Consider the following 20272-nt stretch of genomic DNA (forward strand, 5'->3'; position numbering starts at 1 on the left):
GCTGCTTTGTCTTATTTCTTTGTATTAGTTTCCACTATTTCTGTGCTTTAAAAGCCAGTAAGATGTAGTTACTGTCATTCATGATGCATGGGGAAGGGTTAACTTTAGGCAGTGATTCTAAAACTACATAGCAGGAAATTGAAAATATTTTCTTTCTTTGCATAAGAGTTAAAGTGATCTGTTCAATTATATTGCTTGGGATTTGGGGTTTTGTTTTCAGTCCTTCTCTCTGATCTTATTCCTCTGTAAGCTACGGTACTTATTTCTCTTTCTTCAATATCTATGGAAAAATGAATTTGTTCAAAAGGAGAGAGCCCAATACTACTTAGCTGGATGTATGTGAAATGAGTAGTTTGGCATAGGGTGAGTAGAGTGCTCAGGTTAACTCCCTATTAACAGTTCCACCCAGGGCTGGTGTTCAGGGGTGAAATCTGGGCTCCAGCCTGAAGGTGTGAAGTTATCTGAAGTTTAGAATTCATTGACTTAAGTTCTAAGGGGGCACTTAAGTTCTCTGTGGAACTTAAGTTCTCTATGGAAGAGATTCTTACAGTTAAATAAGGGAATAGTGTTTGCAGCTGCTGGATCAAATTTCAGCAAATACAGACAAGAAAATGCAATTAAGAAAGCTTACAAATGCTGTAAATCAATATTTTAATCTTTGAGAGAAGTGCCTGCTTCTGTTAGGACTGTTTGAAAGTATTATGTGTTTTGTTGTTATCAAACAATATGTAGTGGATGAATGATGTTCGTGGAACTGATACAAATAATCATGCACTGTAGATTTGCAACACTGTAATGTAGGATCATTCCTATTAAGTCTGTCATCTGTGGACTTACAGTGCTATGACTTGTAATTTAAATGACTGGGTTTTTTTAAAAAATTGTGTATGTAAGTATGTGTGATAATACATAATGCGTATACTCTGCTGAATAAAGTCCAGTTAAATTTAGCTAGGCTTGTTTAGATGTATACTTTGTCATTAATCAAAATAAGTCATATTCTAGCAGTCATTTTTATTTCTGCTAATTATTTCTTAGTATTATGTTCATGAGCAATATTTACTTTTAAAGCAGAAGCTGAGGCGAAATGTGAATTTACTTGAGAAGCTGGTTATGCAGGAGACGTTGTCATGTCTGGTAGTGAACCTCTATCCAGGAAATGAGGGTTATTCACTTATGCTCAGGGGAAAAAATGGTTCAGGTAATATTTTTGCTCTTCTATTTTTAAAAGTGCTCAGAATGCTCTGTCAATAGAACATGTTGTTGCTTATATTTAGTGTTTCACTTCTAATGTAACTCTAGCTGGGGGGAAAAAGAACCTTGAACTAAAGTTGTACTTGAAAGTACTTGAAGTAAAAATTTACATAAAGCTGTGAGGTGCAGCATAAATCGGTAGATATGAGTCTGATAGCCTTCCATTCTTTTACTTCCCTGTAGTTCCTGGAGTTGCATATCCAAGTTTCTCTCACTTCAGGTTCCTTCTGTCAAATTCTTTCACTGCTTCCTATTGTCTAGGTCTGTCTAAAGGCATTTGTTTGTGTTCCACTTCAGTTGCAGTTTCATGCCATTGGTACTGTGACGTGCAGTAGGAACATACAGTGTGCCATCTGGGAGTAAAACTTCTGTCCCATTAGCACAGTAAGAGCAAAGTAAAGCTCTGGGGACAGAAATGGATGTAAAAAATTAATACTGTACAAAAACATTTGTCTATTTGGATAGGTTTCTGCCAACCCTGCTTTTTCTTGTGGCAAGTTTGGCTTAGATTTCTTATTGTTAAAGTCTGAACTTGAAAGGCAACAGAAAAGTAATATGTTTTGTTTAAATTCAGATTCCGAGACCATTCGTCTGCCTTATGAGGAAGGAGAGCTGCTTGAATATTTGGATGCAGAGGAACTGCCACCTATTTTGGTTGATCTTTTGGAAAAATCTCAGGTTTAAAAGTTTTGTTTTCAAAAAGAACTTAAGTTTTATATCCAGATAGACCTTGACTTTTTTTTTAATGCTGATTCTAATCAAGGCATAAAACACTTGTACATTTGCAACTGTAATGCCCCAAATAAATGTTTTATTGATACATAGAAAAAAAATTAAATGGGGAGTAAGGGATAGAAGAGAGATGGCTGTGGTTAAGGCTGTGAAACAACTTCAGCTCTGTGCTCTAGCAAAATGTCCTTTGTTCTTTTGTCATTAAGAAATATTTGGGATGGGAATTTCTTGAAACCACATTGCTGCCACATGAAAACACTGCATTTGAAGCTTGTATTTTCAATAAGTCTAGGTGTGTGGTGTTGACCACTGGCCTGAAAAGCACAGGGATTAGTTTTATTCATAGTTGCACTGACCTTTATAAGGTATATAGCGAACTTCCTTTTAGAAATGGGGCAGATTGGTAAATATTGGTTTATTTCAAAGTTTTTTTTTCTTTCAACTAGGTTAATATTTTTCATTGTGGATGTGTCATAGCAGAAATACGTGACTACAGACAGTCTGGTAACATGAAATCTCCAACCTACCAAAGCAAGCACATTCTTTTGCGTCCAACAATGCAGGTAAGCAGTGATTAAACTCACTTCTCAGTGTTACCATAGTTCCTAGACTGAATATGAACTATTACTGAACATATATTAAGAAATCTTATTATTCAGTTGAAATGTAATTACAATTATGTCTTTTCCCTCAGACTTTAATTTGTGATGTGCATTCTATAACAAGTGACAACCACAAATGGACACAGGTGCGTTAGAGGTTATTTTAAAACTTTACAGTGATGTCATAATGCACAAGAAAATAAATTTTTGTTTGTTTAATAAAATCTGATAAACAGAACTTAGTCTGGTTTTATTGATTCAAGCTGTCAGTGTGTGTGTAGTGGTGCATGGTACATGCTTCACAGAGCTGCCAAATACTTGTTAATAGCATCTTTCCACAAGATGTCATAGAATACAATAGAATTTGCTGAAGGTTTTGTAGAATCAGACCTTAATTTTTGGTAATGCAGAAATGGCAGCAGCATCGGAGTTACTCTTACTAGTTTATCCTATTTCATTCATATTCAATGAGTGGCCCCAGAACAGCATTGGGAATCTAGTGACAATTGCTCCTTCAGCTTCATTTTACTGTTGATACTGTTGAGGAAAGAGAATCTGAAGTAACTGTGGTTGCACAGTTAGAGTCATGCTCAGTCATGCTCAAATTTCTTTCAAATTGTAATCTAAAATCCCAGGGAGATAGCTCCTCTTCATGGCACTGATTGCCAGTACACCAGTATAAACCACTGACAAAATGGATTTCATTGACACTAGTACTGTGTTTAAAGCAAGCAAGCATAGAAAACATGCACAAAAAAAACAAAACATGACCTCTACTTTTCAGGTAATTTATTGGAAACTCTGCCCAAGCTCTGCAACTGATAAAAATGGTTAGAGATACTTAACTGTTGAATAGTTTCTTTGGCTGACTATCCACACATAGTTTTTTCAGCTTTCTTTAAGATAATATCCACATGAATAGGTATATAGCGACTCAATTAGTGTAAAAGTTTACATATTTTTACATTTATTAATAGCTGTGTATATTACAGGAGGACAAACTCCTACTTGAGAGCCAACTCATTTTGGCTACAGCAGAGCCTTTGTGTCTTGACCCTTCAATAGCAGTGACCTGCACTACAAACAGACTCCTGTACAACAAGCAGAAGATGAACACTCGCCCCATGAAACGGTAGGTTTTCAAACAAAAATATTAGTAATGTCTTACATGGAAATTTAGTTTCTCATGTGTAATATCTACTTAAATATTAGAAATGTGAGGAACAGTCAAGAAATTACATCTTATTTTTAAATGCTTGATATTGTCCTGTATGTCAGTTAGTGGTAGATACTGTAGTATGATTATTTTTGTATGTCAAAGAATATGTATATGAATTTTAGCATAATGTTATATTACACTGTGGATTTTGTCTTTTTTATTTTTGGCATAATTTAGGTGTAAGCAGAGTCAGATGGCAGCTCAGTAATGTAAAATCTATAAATGGATATGTTGCATATTGGTCTGTGATTTGTTAAAAACTATATATAAGGTTAATCCTGAATGAGGACATCAAAGGAATTGTATGTTTTTATGTTCAGGCTAAACAGAAGTGTATGCATATTAGAATCTTGGAAAAATTTTAAGTAATGGGGAATGCACTATATGCAAAAGTTGAAATTGTTTCACTTTTGTGCATCGTTTGCCTTTTTCTACAAAAGCTTGAAATGGTTCCTATTTGTTCTGCTAAAGAGCTGCTTTCACTCTATAGAAGGGAAAAGTTCTAATGGTCTGTCAGAATTACTGAAACATTTAAAACTAGATTTACAATTAAATACTATGCTAGTGCAAAATTAGTGGCAATGTCTAAAAAAGTATAAACAGTGAAACTGATCAAGCTGTCCTTGAGATTATAGCTTGGTGGTCAGCAAATATTCCACTAGAAAACTAGGCAAAGGTTTTACATGAATGTCTAGAACAGCATTTCTGTACCAATGGGTTTGTCATGAAACAAAGAATGGAAGATAGTTACTGTGTTTATAACCTTATAGTTACAAAACCAGTACAAAGATCTTTTGGTGAAACGGAAATCTGTGATAATATACAAATATTTTTAAGCTTGGCAACTTACTAGTTATTAATTTTGACTGTGCTTCAATTATGCATTTCAAAAATAACCCAATTCTTCATGCTGAAACACATGAACAGAATATTAGTATTTTTTAAAAATCCAGAGTCAAGAGTTAGAGCTGTACACTGTAATCCAGAAAAGCAATTTTAAATTGGTGTTTAAAAATCTGCCTGTTAGTCTCAATATAAGTAGCAGTTCATGTTTGTACACATGCAGTGGAGAATTTAATTTTTATGATTTTGCAAACTTACCTGTCATTTTGCCTTAGGTGCTTCAAAAGGTACACAAGATCCTCTCTGAACAGACAGCAGGAAGTAGCTCACTATTCAACTCCACCTCAGCTCAGACTACTTGACTACTTACAGAAAAGAAAGGAGAGGAAAGCAGCCCAGCAGTATGACCTCAAAATTTCTAAAGCTGGAAATGTAAGTGTTCTGAGAGGTAATTGTATATACTCCTGACTATTTATTCTGAATATTTAATACATGAATCTTGATTTTCATCTTCCAGTGCGTAGATATGTGGAAACAGAACCCTTGCTACTTGACTGCACCTTCTGAAGTGGATGTAAGTGCTTACCATTAACAATTATCAGCAGTTGTATTGAACATTCATTATATGAAGAAGTGACTGAAGAATATCCAGTATCAAAGAATGACCTTTAAAAACAGGAGTGACTTTAATGCTTACAATTATTTTTCTGTACTGTAAGGTATAAACACAAGTTAAACTACATGGTAATACATTGCAGCCGTAACCTTAAGTAATGTTCTTCTGTGGGTTTGATGAGCACGTCTATTTGAAGTTGTCTGATAATATGAAAACCAGCAAAACAAATGAGGTTTGTAAATTATTTTAAAATGAGTGATTTCTCATCTTGGTAGAGATTCCTTTCTCTTGGTCTGTTACGATATCATGGGCCATTAATATTTTGAACATTTTTAATTTTTACACAGAGTTCTAGTTGGGAGTTCTTCTGATCGGTCTGTGTGAATTCTTCTCTCGGGGCATTCATGTTCTTGGTTTCTGGCATTGCCAAAACACATACTACTAGTGTACAGAAGAGACTCAGAGAATCATTAGGGTATCTTGAGTTGGAAGGGACCTACAAGGATCATCAAGTCCAGCTCCTGGTCCTGCAGAACAGGACAACCCCAGATATCACCCCATGTGTCTTGTCCATATGCTTTTTGAACTCTGTCAGGCTTGGTGCTGTGAACACATCTCTGGGGAGCTGTTTCAGTGCCCAACCACCCTCTGGATAAAGAACCTTTTCCTAATATCTAACCTAAACCTCCTCTGACACAAGTTCAGGATGTTCCCTCAGGTCCTGTCACTGGTTGCCAGAGAGGAGAGATCAGTGCCTGCCCTTCCTCTTCCCCTTGTGAGGAAGCTGTAGATTGCTGTAAGGTGTCCCCTCAGTCTTTTCTCCTCCAGGCTGAACAGACCAAGTGACCTCAGCCACTCCTTGTATGACTTCCACTCTAGGTCCTCTACCATCTTTGTTGCCCTCCTTTGCACACTCTCTAATAGCTTAATATCTTTCTTACATTGTGGCACCCAAAACTGCCACAGGACTTGAGATGAGGCTGCACCAGAGCAGAGCAGAGCAGGACAATCACGTCTTTGAACTTGCTGGCAGTGCTGTGCCTGATGCTCCCCAGGACATGGTTGTCCCTCCTGGCTACCAGAGCACACTGCTGACTCAGTCAGTTTGATGTCGACCAGGACCCTCAGGTCCCTTTCAGCAAGTCTTCTCTAATCTACTGAGTCTCCTGCAAGACTCTGTAGGTTAGACAAGTCTGTAGCTTTAGTCATCATAGAGCTAACAAGAATGTGCATTGCATATGAAATGATGGTCTAAGTTTGTACAAAACAAACCTTTCTTCAAATGTGTTGTACCTGGCCTAATCAGAGTCTTTAGGAGTTACTGGTGCTGTGAAATTTCTTAACCATTCCACATTGCAGGCAATGATTTCAATCTAATCTTAAGCCATGTTTCACTCTTTTGTTAAATTTAGCACAGCAAATATGGAGTAATAGGATAAATGTAAAGTTCTGAAGGTTCTCCAGTTTAATTTTTCTGAATGCATTGCACAATGGATTCTTTCTTTCCTGAGCTCTCAATTTTTTTTAAGGTGGAGAAATACGCCAAAGTGGAAAAGTCTATCAAGCCTGATGACTCACAACCAACAGTCTGGCCAGCACATGTGAGTAGCTTAGACCTTTGGCCAAACTTCACTGTCTAGTTAAAATGCCTCTTATTTCAACAATATCAAAGTAATGTGGGAATAATCTTCCCTACCTCATTTTAATTAATATTCCATGTGTTTTATAGACAGAGGAGGATTACCAGAGATACTTGTAACTTTATACAGTAGTGCAAGCATGTGATTGGTCTTGTAATTTCCTCAGATTTTGCAGAAATACAAGGAAAATCAGCTTGCATCTCCCAAGTATCATGTGCTATTGCTGTGTAGTAAAGAAAGCATAATAATTTACAGGGAGAGGGCTCTGCACAGCAAATTGCTTTCAGTACTCAGACAGTCAAAGGCTGATGGAAAAGAGCCTCTGTTAAAATCAAAATGCTAAATTTGGGAAGAGGTTAATATTAAATGCCTCTTAGAAAAAGCTCTTTCTGTAGTGTTTAAGTTGAACCTTAAGATTCTTGCATAACTTATGTGATAAGAAGCAGTAATTTAATATAATCAGCCATAAATAATTGATTAATTCTTTATAATTTCAGAGGCAAGATACTATCTTTATTAACAGCATATATCATGATGTCTTTGTATTGTCATATTTGAAAAAAGTAATACTTTACTATAGAACTTAATCTTCAGCTCCATAGTTATACTCTGTACATTTTTTGCATTGTCATAATTTGTATAAAACTGTTTCTAGATATCTTTGCCCAGTCTGCCTTTGCATGTCTAACATGACTGTTTAGGGTTGGCAGTATTTTTATATTTTTAAGAGATGATAAACTCATTTTCCTCTCATCACTTTACATAACTTGTTATAGATAATGTGCCCCTTCCTATAGTGTGTTTCTTCCTGTATTGTATATAGAGCTGGTCAGTTTTACTCACTGTTTCTGCTAATACTTGTTCAAGACTTACTTGGTTATTTTCTTCTTCTTAGGAAATAAAAGATGATTATGTGTTTGAATGTGAAGTTGGTAATCAGCTTCAGAAAACAAAACTGACCATTTTTCAGTCTCTTGGCAATCCCTTGTACTATGGTAAAATTCAAACACTCAAAGGTGATGAGGAAAATGACAACCTATTAACTCCATCACAGTAAGTTAGATGTTCTTTTTACGCTGTGCTGTGATCCGATAGGTGAAGAAGACAAACATTACTTACCATTTTCAATCATGAAATTACTCCAGGGATGGGAATCTGATTTAAGAGTTTTTAACAAAACTAAAATGTGTTCAAGCAACCATCATACCCTCAATGTAATTTTATTTTAAATTTGCATGTTCTTTTACATTAAAGATATTAGGGGAAAGAAAACCCCAAAACGACCAACAAACCCAGTCCGTGTCCCACGAGACATTGCTTGCACTCTTTTTCAGTGTTAATCAGAATTTTGATTGTAGCCTGATGCTGTGAAAATAAGGAATTTACTATATTCTATTTACCTTTGTGCAGAAAAATGTAAGCTAAAGAAATGATGAAGAAAACCATGAACTTCTAAGAAGCTTCATAATTTTGAATTGTTTTGAATATGCTATTGTTGGCTGTGGTTCTACAAAGATTCTCTATTCTTGCTTCTTTTTTTTTGTTCTTATATGTACCAGATTATTTATATGGAGGAACCTGTGCAGCAGAGTAGACTGTATGAATTTCAGCGAGGCAAAGAACAGGAACAATTCTGTAGCAGTTCCTCACTTTCATTTTTTGGAAAGTATAAAATCCAGTACTTCCATATTCTGCCTTTTGATTTCTATGTAATTTACTCTTAAAGGAGAACATATCAGACCATGTGTGTATATTGTATACATAGTTATGAAGTCAAGTATGTATTTCAAGTGCTGAATTATACAAAGTCCATTAACTGGATACCTTACTGCTTGTATTTTAAGCAGGTCTGAAAAAAAGGCAACTGTGACATTTGTTTGAAGTTTTCTGATTATAAAAAGATGTTCTTTTACCAGTTCACAACTGAAAATATGTTATACATTTTACATTTCAGGTTCCTTATTGGTTCGAAGACTGATGCTGAAAGGTAAATCAGTTTAGTATATACACCAGTTTAGCTTGATGCCAAATAATGTGTTTTGTTCCTTTTAGCCCTTAGACCTGCAATTGCGTCTGGGAAGTGAACAGTTGTGGCTACTGTTTTCCATATTCCTCCTGTTTCTTCCACTGTATTTTGTATTAGAATAAAAAAGGCAGTGATTAAAAGTAAAAATGGAATAAATCTAAGAGCCCAGGGACATCATTTAGAAAGATACATAGAGATGTCAATGTTTTATATATGTGAATCTCTTTTTATATAAAAATATGCTTATATAATATATACTTATGTATAAGATATATAATGACTATAACATATCCAATCATGTGTATCTAGATATGTATCTGCTTCAGAAATTCAAAGTTGTTAATCATTTTATGTCCTTATTGTTCATTTCAGGGTGGTGAACCAGTATCAGGAGTTAGTACAAAATGAAGCTAAATGTCCTGTGAAAATGTTTCATAATTCAGGTGGATCAGTCAATCTTAGTCATCTTTCTCCAGGGAAGGAAATGGAAGTGAGTTTATTGAGCCACACATTTCTTTTATTTGCTCTTGATGATTGAATTATTAGAGTAATTTTTGCTATCCACATTTAAAAGTAAAGTAACTTAAAAAGTCATTCTGAATGAATTTTTAAACGCGTTATGGTCATGATCATTCAGTGTGAGTGTATTGGAAAAGTTGGGGGAAAGCACTTCACTGTTCAAATGTTGTCTTTCAGCCATTTTGGGGTTTTTTGGCTGTGTCTAGTGTGGTTAGCTCCAAGGTTTTGTTGTAGCATTTTCCTCTGTTTAGATGAACCTTTCACAAAGCAGTATAGTAGAATGCAACTGTGTGTTTTATTTTGCAGGTCAGTAAACAGAAGCAGATAGAGTAGCTGAACTTTTTATCTTTAGAAATTAAAATTATTTTCTCTTTACTTTGAAGACTAAATCTAAAACAAAAAAAAAATAACCACCAACACAAGAAAACCCTCAAAACCCCAGCAGCTTTAAAGTGTGTATGTTTGCACACACACACATTGCTACATTTCCAAGAAAAGTTCTTGCATTCCCAAATTTTCCTGCCTGCTGGTATGGCTTTGTGTTTTACTTGCTGCTTCTGGCTTTTTTGTTCAGATTCAGTACTCTAGCAGTGATCTGTGTTTAGGCCCCAACTAGTAAATGAGATTTCTGTCTATTAGGCTATTTCCTTTGCAACATCTCTCCCCTAAATACCTACTTTTTAAACTCCAACAGCATTGCTCTGGAAGGGGTAGTTCCTTGTGTCAGCCAGACCAGCAGCATTCCAAGGCCAGCAGTTGCAGAAAGGGATATGAATGTTTCTGTATATGTGCATACACATACAGGCATATTCCTGTGTGTGTATATATACATTAAAATCATATTGATAACTTGTGGTGGGAGTGTACTTCTGGAAGTCATCTCATCTGTCTGTCCAAGCCCCCTGCCAAAAGCTGGACCAAAGTTACTCAGGTTACTGTCTTTAATGATCCATTCTTCTTTGGAATGAGGTGTTGGTCTTTATTTTCAAAATCAAGCAAGCAGATTTTAATAGTAGAAGAGAAAGGTAGTCCTCAGAATTTAACTCAAAAGATTCTTTTTTTTTATAAGCAATCAATTAGAAACATGTAGAGGAAGTGTCTGTTATTACCGAGAAGCAGTGGAAGCTAAGCTCACAAAAAAGGTTGATCATGCACAATTCTATTCACTATATTGACAGTCTCATTTGCTAGTTTCAGCAGTTTGTGGTCTGTGTGTTTAGACATTACCTTCATTTATGGCATACATGCTTGATGGGTAAAAAAAAATACAGACTATAACTGTAAATGTGTTTCACTGTCAAGTCTTCTGACAGTGTCAGCTATAGGAATTACGGATTTAGAGTCTGTTAGGAGTGACTGAGAACTGCAGATTGGAGTAGCTGAAGTAATTTATGTCCAGGCAACCTCTTAAGTAGGTTGTAAGAACAACCAAAAAGGTAGCACCTTTCCTCTAAAAACATTAATGATTTCTGATCCCACTGAGGTTGATGGGGAAATGTGTCTCAATTTCTGTGCATTCAGGATTTTCCTGAATGTATTTAAAATTCTACTCCCAGAATCAGGAATTCTGATCCTGTTCTTTAAATCTGTCTTGGCTGGAAATGGCAGTTCAGTACAGAGTGAATTAATGAAATGGTGTAATTTTTCAAGTAAAACCAAAATGTTCTTTTATTTCAAATGCATTTATCACACTTGCGTTTTGTGAAAATTGCTAAGAAGGATTTCAGAATTAGGGAGAAAAAGTGAAACTCCCTTAATTATTTTGATATTTTTGCTCAGTTTGAATTTTTACCAACATCTTCATGCTGCTTCTTTATGGTAAGCATTTTATCTAAAGAGACTTGATCATAGGTTATGGTTTTAAAATAAATAAATGAAAATCTGAAGTGTGTGAAAGGCATTTTTTCATGGTTTTGAAAAATCTTAATATAAATTAATTGAATTGTCTTTTCTGTCAACTCTGTAGAAGCTCACATCATTGCTGTGGTAGTGTTAATTTCTCTTTCCTCCCAGCAGCCAGAAAGTGTATCAGGCTCTGTTCAGTCTTCGGTGTTGGGGAAGGGTGTAAAACACCGACCTCCTCCCATCAAATTACCGTCAAGTTCAGGAAGTAGCTCTTCAGGTAATTATGTATTGACTTGAGCGTCTCCTTTTTATGTGTTCTACCTCTTGTAAAATGACAGGACATCCCTTTAGTAAAGATTTAATGAAAAAATCCAATATCTTATCTATGAGAAAAGCATTTTTTTTAAATTTCTGCTTATATTGTTCACAAACTTGTATCCTAACAAATACTCGAGTTAACATGTACTCATAGAACAATAATGTATTTTAATTATGCTTTTTCAGGTAATATTTTTAGTTCACAACAGTCAAGTGGCCATCTAAAATCCCCAACTCCTCCTCCTCCTTCTAAGCCTTCTGGTCTTTCTCGGAAACAATCTATGGATCTTAATCAAGTTAGCATGCTCTCTCCAGCTGCCATGTCTCCTGCGAGCTCTTCACAAAGTGAGTCACGACCTAAATTCTCCATTAAATCTTAGGCTTTTGCATAAATGCTTCCTGAGATAAACTTCTTAACCTGTGGAGTGGCGAAACTTAAGTGTACAGCATACCCTAAATTGTATAAGTTGTGCAGCTTTAGGCAGGTCTCTTGTTCACTGTATGTATTTTATGTTTATTGTAACTGTGTTCGTTTTCTGTACATATATATGTATGCACCCTCTGTGTATACGTTTTAATACATTTTATGCAATTAGCATGATCTCCTCATTTATGAAAGGCTGGTAGATGATGTGATGAGATGAAATTCCAAAGTGTAGATTTTTTTCCTGGAGTGTAAAAACAGTATGTTAGATCAGTTTGCCTTTACATAATTTAAGCATTTTTTAAATGTTATAGGAGCTGGTGCAGTTGTGTATCTATGTATGTATATAATCTGATCAGTCCCGAGGTGATGATACAATAAACGATAAGATGATTTTTTAAAAACACTCCTACACTGTTTTACAAATCATTGCTGATTGCAAGTGTGGTGGTGATGCTGCTGCTGCTAGCACCATATTCTCAGGTGTGTTAAAAGGTAAATTTCAGTAAGAAGTGACGTCCGATATTTTCATTAACACTGACAGGATCATTGTAATCATAGCTACAGATCACAAACAAATATGTGTGTATCTTGAGCCATTTCGTCAACAGATCTGTACAAAGAGGAAACAGTAGCTGCAGTTTCTCAGTTTTCTTATGAATAATTGTATACTGCACATTCCAATATCCTTCACAGTATTATAATATGCTTTTTGCATTAAATAATTTAAAATCCGAGTAGATCAAAAGGTCTAACTTTTCTGCCTTCTTGTTTTACACAAAGATAAAAGAAAACTTAGAAAAGTTTTCTTCTAACATATTGACTCTGGTTTTATGTTAGTGCTATGAATTGTGTGAATCTGCTGCACACAGTTGTTACTTTAAGGCTTTGGTCACAACATTCACATTTATTTCCTTTCTCTCTGCAGGACATGAAAGCTAAAAAAAAGAAAAACAAAAAAACACCTCGAGTTTTTTGGGGGGTTTTGTTTTGTTTTTCTATGGATAAGCTTTGCCTACTGCATCCACAACAAATACAGCTGTACATGCTACATTTATGCAGAAGGAATTACACAGTAGCTTTTAAAGATGCAGTATTATCCTCTGGTTCTTAAATATTTTAAAATTGCTTTTTATTTGATCAAAATTTGACAACTGTCATTTCAGCTATCTGATGAACTTCAGATCAGCCCCATGACTATTGAAATAGTACATGTTCTTTCTTTGTTGACTTTCTTGTTTTCCATGATAGGTTTTTAACACAATGCCATTGTGCAGGCAGTGCATATATACTGTTTGTTTAACAGTTTAGGGCAAAAACATTAATTAGGTTAAAACAGTCACTAAGAAATTGGTTTAAGTATTCCTGAATGGAGTTGCGACTTACTGTACAATAAACTACGGAAGCATAACGGAGGATACAAATTGGCGTACGGCCTAAGGAATTGAGCATGGAGAATGGGCTTTGTGTGATTATACTGCATCCTTAACAATGAGTGTGTGCTGCAGCACTCGTGTCGGGTAGAAATTAACACTTGCAGTCTGAAAAACGGAGCAAAATGTCAGTGCTAAGTAAGATTCCATTAACCTTATTATACGAGAAGGACTGGCCTTTTATAACAAACTAGCACTTTTTATTTTTCTCAATGAGCAGGGTCTGGAACTCCTAAACCATCTACTCCTACTCCAACCAACACCCCTTCATCGACCCCACACCCTCCTGATGCTCAGAGCTCAACTCCTATTACCCCTTCTGCCACCCCTACTCCCCAAGATTCAGGCTTCACCCCTCAGCCCACTTTGTTAACCCCATTTGCTCAGCAGCAAATGTCTCTGAGCCAGGCACTGCCTGTAATGACCATTCCTCTTTCCACCATGGTAACATCCATTACTACAGGAACAACCTCCACCCAGGTCATGGCAAACCCTGCAGGACTTAACTTCATCAATGTAGTGGGCTCTGTGTGGTAAGTTTTTTGTTATGATGGTTTCTTAAATTGCCATGGGTGGGTTGGTTGGTGGGATGGGTGGGAAAGGTACAGGACTGTCCACCATCCATTAGGGTAGATTTTTTCAGGATCACTCACTTTTTAATTATAAAGTGAAGAGCCACTAGAAACTATTTGTATTTCTCAAATACAAGGCACCTACTATTGGAATATTGAAGAGGTCTATTAAGAAAGACCTTAATTGCTTTCAGCTTTCTGGGAGGCATAGGGCTTAATTTCTTAAGGCTTAATCTCAATTGAAGTGGTTTCTTTAAGTCTGAACATTTGCTTTCATTAATCAGAGAGGAGGTGGAATATCATATGCAGACCAATCTAAATGAAAAATGGCGACATATTTGTTTCAATCATTTTAAACAAACATTGAGATTAAACACTTTCTGATCCTTAAAACTCATTTTGTAGTTTAAAGAAAGTAATAAATGCTGTCAGGAATAGGTTGTATGGTGTAACGTGAAGTGCATTTTAGACTAAATGAAATTCTGCACTTAAGATGGTCAGTGTGAGACAGTGTGCTTCAGTGCAAGTATCAGACACTTGAATTATACATCTAAGGTGTTCAGCAGTTGTTCACTGTTGATAAATTGGAGATTTCCATTTTGCAAATAAAACCCCCCCACAAACCTGTTCTTTTTTGTTATGATAGTACAACCATTTTGAAGACTGTTGATCTTTTAGTATTTCTGGAATAAAAGAACCACTTGTGATTTGTTTTTCTTGGTCAATACCAAAGAAGATGCATATGCTGAGAATATGGATTTACATATTTGTTGTGCTCTAAGCAAAACGATATTTTTAATCTGCATTGATGCTTTGTCCATAATCCATTTACAGCAAACAGTTGCCATGAGACAGAGTGCAAAAATTCAGTTACTCAGATTTACTTGTGCCACTTGGGTTTGATGTGTTGTCTTTCCTCTTCTACAGTGGAGCACAGTCACTGATGAGTGGTTCAAACCCCATGTTGGGGTGCAACACTGGTGCCATAGCCCCTGCAGGTATAAATCTGAGTGGCATTTTACCATCAGGAGGTCTGGTACCAAGTGCGCTGCCCGCTGCAATGCAGTCTGCCTCTCAAGCAGGTCAGTGTGACTCAGTTGAAAAGCCACGCTTCGGATAGGGACAGTGTGGAAACATTGTGAGAAAAATGGACACAAGTGGCCATTGTGTGAACAGTTTGTGTATTTGATGGCTGGAGCTCAGAAACAACATACATGTTTTTGCAGTCAAAGTGTAGGCTATGTTGGTGATTGATGGAAGTTGGTTTTTGACAAAGTAGACTGGGAGTACATGCTCTAAACCTGGATTGTTTGGTATGCTCAGTAGGAAGTTTGAGGAAAAACTCCAAATTCAAATGCAACTTTGATTATGATGACTGCCAGAAAAAAGGCATGACTGAACTTAGAAACAGCCCTCACTTTTTAAATGTGTGGGGCATTTCATTCTGCCACTGGTACTACTTAATTCTTGTAGAACAGTTAAGTAGTTCCTTATTGCCTTCAAATGCTGCTATATAAATCTTAAAAGCATGGTTTTTCTGAACATGTAAACCTAATGTATGATTATAGAATGAGAATGATAAAAGACTTCAAGATATCCATCCCTTATGCTAAGACAGTCAAATCTGTCTAAACCATACTGAACCAATGTTTATCTAAACTGTCTTTAAATACCTTCACGGAAGAAGATTGTAGTCTTCCTGGGTAGCTGTTTAGAGAGTGGTTCATTGTCTGTGCAAAATGTTTCCTTCTAATTACAGTGCATCTCCTTAATTGCGAATTATTTTTTCTCCTATACCTTTCTGACATGAAAAATGGTCGTTCACCCTTTCTCTTTACCTTCTGAGTATGACATGCTGTCATGTCCCACATTTGTCTTCTCTTTCTGATAGGTCGTATTTTTCAAACCTTTCGTAATCCTGTCACTCTCTTTCTAGACTGTCCAATTTGCTTACATCCTTCTTAAAATGTGATAACCAAAACTGGACACAAGCCTGAGCTTGGCTGATTTACCACTGTGGAGCACAGCAGAATAAATGCATCTCATCTCTTTCACAACATTCCTGTTAACATTTCCCCAAATGAGGTCTGCCTATTTTTTATCTGTACTTTTTTGCAACAGCATTACATGAACATAAGAATGACTTTACTGGTTTAGGCCAAAAATCCATTCAGTTAATACTCTGACAGTTGCCATTAGAGGATACTGAGGAGAGAGTTTAAGATGAGGCAAAAGTGTGAAGTGAAACGTCCCTTGTGTACAACTGTACCTCTTCTGGCAATGTACAGCTTTGAGACTTTCTCAGCTGAAGAATATCCACATGGATCTTTGTGCTTAATTTCCCATGCTAGACATCTAGTCTGTGGATTTATCTAATTGGTTTTTGAACCCATTTATATTTTTGGAATCTACAGCATCTTGTGACAGTGAATTTTATAAATGTAAACTGTGTGAAGAGGTTCTTTTCTTTTGTGTGCTCTGTAGTTTGTGATGTGGATGATTTGGATATGTTTGTGACTTACTGTATCTTCTCATGTCCTTTCTTGCTGTATAGGCACAAAACTAGTTACAGTTTTGTACTTGTTCATTTGTCTTTTTTTAAGTCAGTGTTACTGAATTTTGGACCCTTTCTTCAATTCGCTAGGATTGCTTTTAGTCTAATTCTGCCCTTTCAAGCACTATCAACCTTTACTGGTTTGGTGTCACAGATTTTTACATGCTGTGCTGTCACCCACACAACAGATGGGAGCAGTGAGCTGAGCTGGGTCTGTGCAAGCCTTCCAGGGGTTCTGTTTGACAGCTGCTGTCTTACTGCAGTGTGGCTCAGATTTTGGGTGGGATTGTTTACTGTTAAAGATTGATAAACTGAGAGTGTGTTACTTCACTGTGCCCTTGGACTTTTTTGGATTTACTGTACAAACGGTAAAATTGTTTAAAGGCAGAAGAATCACTGAAGAATAACTGCTCTAGTGTTCTCCACTTTCACCTTTGTGTAAATGCATTAACAGGTAACAGGGTACATTGTTTAGTAGCAATACAGATTTCTTTATTCAGCTCTCTTGCACTTTGAGTCTGAGTAACTATGAACTTATCAACATTATGGAAAATGCAGCATTGTATTAAGTATAAAATTTACACGAGCCAGTTTTCCATCTTCCAAATGTTTAGAAATAGTCCCAGTCGAAAGGTGTATTGCAATACACAGATATAACTGAGTAAAGACTCCCTACTAATAAAAAGATGTTTCCTTTAACAGGCAGCCCCTTTGGTTTGAAAAATACATCAAATCTTCGGCCCTTAAATCTTCTACAGGTAATTCATATACTTGGACACAATAATAATGATAATTTCTTACCTTTCTTTAGAGACCTGTTTAGTGCTGCTTACTGCACTGCCCCACACAGATCTTTAGAGCCAGCTGGTCAGAACATTTACTGCAAATTTTAATTGCTTATTTAGAGTGCTTAGAATAAGAGAAAAAGCTACTTCCATAGAGATAGCAGGTGGAAATTATATTCCTAGCACAGAGAAAAGCAGCTGTTTCTCAGTAACAAGCTAAAAATGCTGACATTTGAATTCAAAAGATTAATCCCAAAATACAACCTCATTTTCAGGATTTGCCTAAGCTGTTATTGCAAATCATTCTTTATGGTGAAGTTATGATTACACTGTACAAAGCATTACAGTAGAATCACTCAGGTGTTGCACACAATGTCTAAAAGCCAAGCTCAGCATGTACAGGTAGGTGCAGTTAATAGGCTTAAAGAGTCTCTGGTAATGGAAATAGAAGTTCCTGTAAATGGGGAGTTTAGGAGGTCTGTAAATGCTTTCTTTCCACTAAGCATACAAACAAGTATAAATGTGAGCAGTAGTTGTTTGTTATGTCAGAGTTCTATTTAATAGCAGAATGAGGACTGTTTGTGGAACTGGATGGAGTTCCTGGATCTTGAAGCCAGCATCCAGTCACGGGTGCAGAATTGCAGCTTCAGTGTTCCATGTGTGTTGCACCATGCTTTGAAAAAATAATGCCACTAAAAGAACAGATGTAGCTTTGCTAATTCCTCTTCCCATTCCTGTACACACTCCAGAAACATGGAAACGGGCAAGACACAGGAGGCAGTTATGGCAGAGTAGAGCTTTTCTATAGACTTAAATGCTTGAATTTGTGTGATTCCACATTGGAGTACATCCTTTCAAGCTACCTCTGCCACTCATAAACCAAGAATAATTTGGTTGAAATCAGTGCAATTAAAGTTGGGGTAAGGGAGAGGAATCAAGGCCTCTATCTATTATCTATCTATTAAAATTCAGTGGAATATTCTGAAAGTGGAAATCATATGCACTGGTTTTGAAGACTAGCATTTACATTGCCAGTATCAGTACAATACCTACCATTTTGATTAAGATAACTAAAATGTAATTTTGAATAGAAATACCTCACTATAATTTAATGCAGGTTTGTTTTCTGAGCAGGAGGCTTTTTCACAAATAGCACCAATTGTAAACTGATTGATAATGGCCAACTCCTTAGAGGTTTGGTTTTTGTTGTTTTTTAAATCCTTTAGAAATCAATGTTGTGTTCATCCTGGTACAGTGGGAAACTCAGCAGTTTGATTGAATTGTGCCTTTTGTTTTTAATCTTCAGCAGCTTCCAGGTGGTTCACTTATTTTTAACTCACTCCAGCAGCAGCTGTCAGTTTTCTCCACAGCAGCAATCTCAGCAGCCTACAACCTGTAGCCCTTAGCAACAGGGAGGACAGGTGTGTGCTAACAGCCCTGAGTCTGGGGTTCATGGATGAAACAGTTTTTCTCCTGTTCTCCACATCTCCACAAGTAAACGAGCCTTTACCCAACAGATCTGGAGCAGAGGGGGAGGAAGGTCTTGCTCTTAAACCTTCTCAAACAGCAAAGACTGCTGTGGCTCTGTTGCTATGGCTGGAGCTGGGTTTTACTCTTTAATTTATGTCCTGTATAGGAGAGCTGTAACAAAACAGCTGGCTGAGCACTGTCTGACTCCATCATGAAAAGAGCCAGCCCACTGTATGAGTGGTGTAAAATCAGCTTAGTGTTACAGTTATCATAACTAGCAGATACCTCAGATGAACAGAAAAGAAACAGGATTACTACAGATTAAAACTCTTTATGTACACTATTGTGAGTTGGTTTACAATCCTCGCTGCTGTAGTTCAACGGAATTTTCTTTGCACCAAAGATCATACCAGTTGGTTTTAAAGCCATAATCTTAGACATTTGTTCTACTGCTGCCTGTAGTTAATGCTAAATAAAGGTTTTAATCATTGAAGAATTCTAAAGTCTTGATAGAGACCAATCTGTTCTCAAAATGACAGGTTTTGAGTAGCTAGTTCTACCTGTACTTAAAAATCTTTCCCGAATTGCTGCATCAGTGTTGGTAAAACTAGCTGCTCTGCATTTGTGTTCATCTTCCCAGACATGCAAGACTTCTGTTTACCAAATAGTCTCTGCTGGATACTCAAGTTTGTCATAATAATTTCCCTTGTGCTACTGTAGACTGTTCATAAACAAGATGCTTCTTTCAAATGTTTTATGGTGTATAGTCTCCTGTGTCACAGGCCTTGTTCTGGAATGTAGGACAGTTTAATGGGAAACTTGTAGATTTGTTCAGAGCATCCAAATATCTGAATGTCAGTTACTAGTTCCATGCAAGCTCCTATTAATGGGTTTTATTTTCTAAACATTGAACATGTACAAAAAGGCTGATGTAAGCCTAGTCCTTCTTGTGGCAGAAAGTTCTTCTGGAGGAAAGCAACCTCTGCATTGGCTAAATTGCACTAAGGAACTTCTCTCATCCTGTGCTTTATAGAGCAAGACTAGGGTCATTGGCTAGAGTGAGCTATTCTGAATACCAGATTCCTTAGCTTTCCTAAGGACAAGACTGTGTGTGCTCACAGTGCTTAGTGGAAAAAAACTAAGCCCAAAAATACCCAACAATTTTCTGTGCTACCAAGCAGAATATATGCAGTCTCATCTCTGCTTAGGGGTTTTCCCCTACATGGTGGTTCTTTAACTCTCTAAGTCATCAAGGTGATGATGTCTTCTTAATGTGCAATCTTCTAGTCTGGTTTACCTAGATCTTGGTGGCTTTATTTCATATGGTTATGCTAAAGCAGAGTTGTAACTCCTGGAATGCACCAGCTCTTTTTTTTGACTGATAAGCCATGTAGTTTGCTTGATTCGCGTATATAATAAT

The 20272-nt window shown here is 36.6% G+C and overlaps 1 protein-coding gene across 1 annotated transcript in view; it reads left to right on the forward strand.

Annotated features, from left to right (window-relative positions):
- Positions 1 to 20272, forward strand: part of LOC103803568 (transcription factor SPT20 homolog) — a 28905-nt gene that overhangs the window by 5909 nt on the left and 2724 nt on the right. Inside the window, 18 exon segments of the mRNA XM_009076138.1 lie at positions 1075 to 1201; positions 1829 to 1932; positions 2433 to 2549; positions 2681 to 2734; positions 3581 to 3720; positions 4926 to 5082; positions 5168 to 5224; positions 6796 to 6867; positions 7802 to 7959; positions 8861 to 8893; positions 9305 to 9422; positions 11465 to 11573; positions 11801 to 11959; positions 13935 to 14004; positions 14971 to 15125; positions 17300 to 17355; positions 18692 to 18732; positions 18734 to 18803. Of these exon segments, the coding sequence (XP_009074386.1) occupies positions 1075 to 1201; positions 1829 to 1932; positions 2433 to 2549; positions 2681 to 2734; positions 3581 to 3720; positions 4926 to 5082; positions 5168 to 5224; positions 6796 to 6867; positions 7802 to 7959; positions 8861 to 8893; positions 9305 to 9422; positions 11465 to 11573; positions 11801 to 11959; positions 13935 to 14004; positions 14971 to 15125; positions 17300 to 17355; positions 18692 to 18732; positions 18734 to 18803 (1797 nt within the window).

This window comes from Acanthisitta chloris, unplaced genomic scaffold (genome assembly GCF_000695815.1).
Source record: "Acanthisitta chloris isolate BGI_N310 unplaced genomic scaffold, ASM69581v1 scaffold9190, whole genome shotgun sequence".
Taxonomy (NCBI): domain Eukaryota; kingdom Metazoa; phylum Chordata; class Aves; order Passeriformes; family Acanthisittidae; genus Acanthisitta; species Acanthisitta chloris.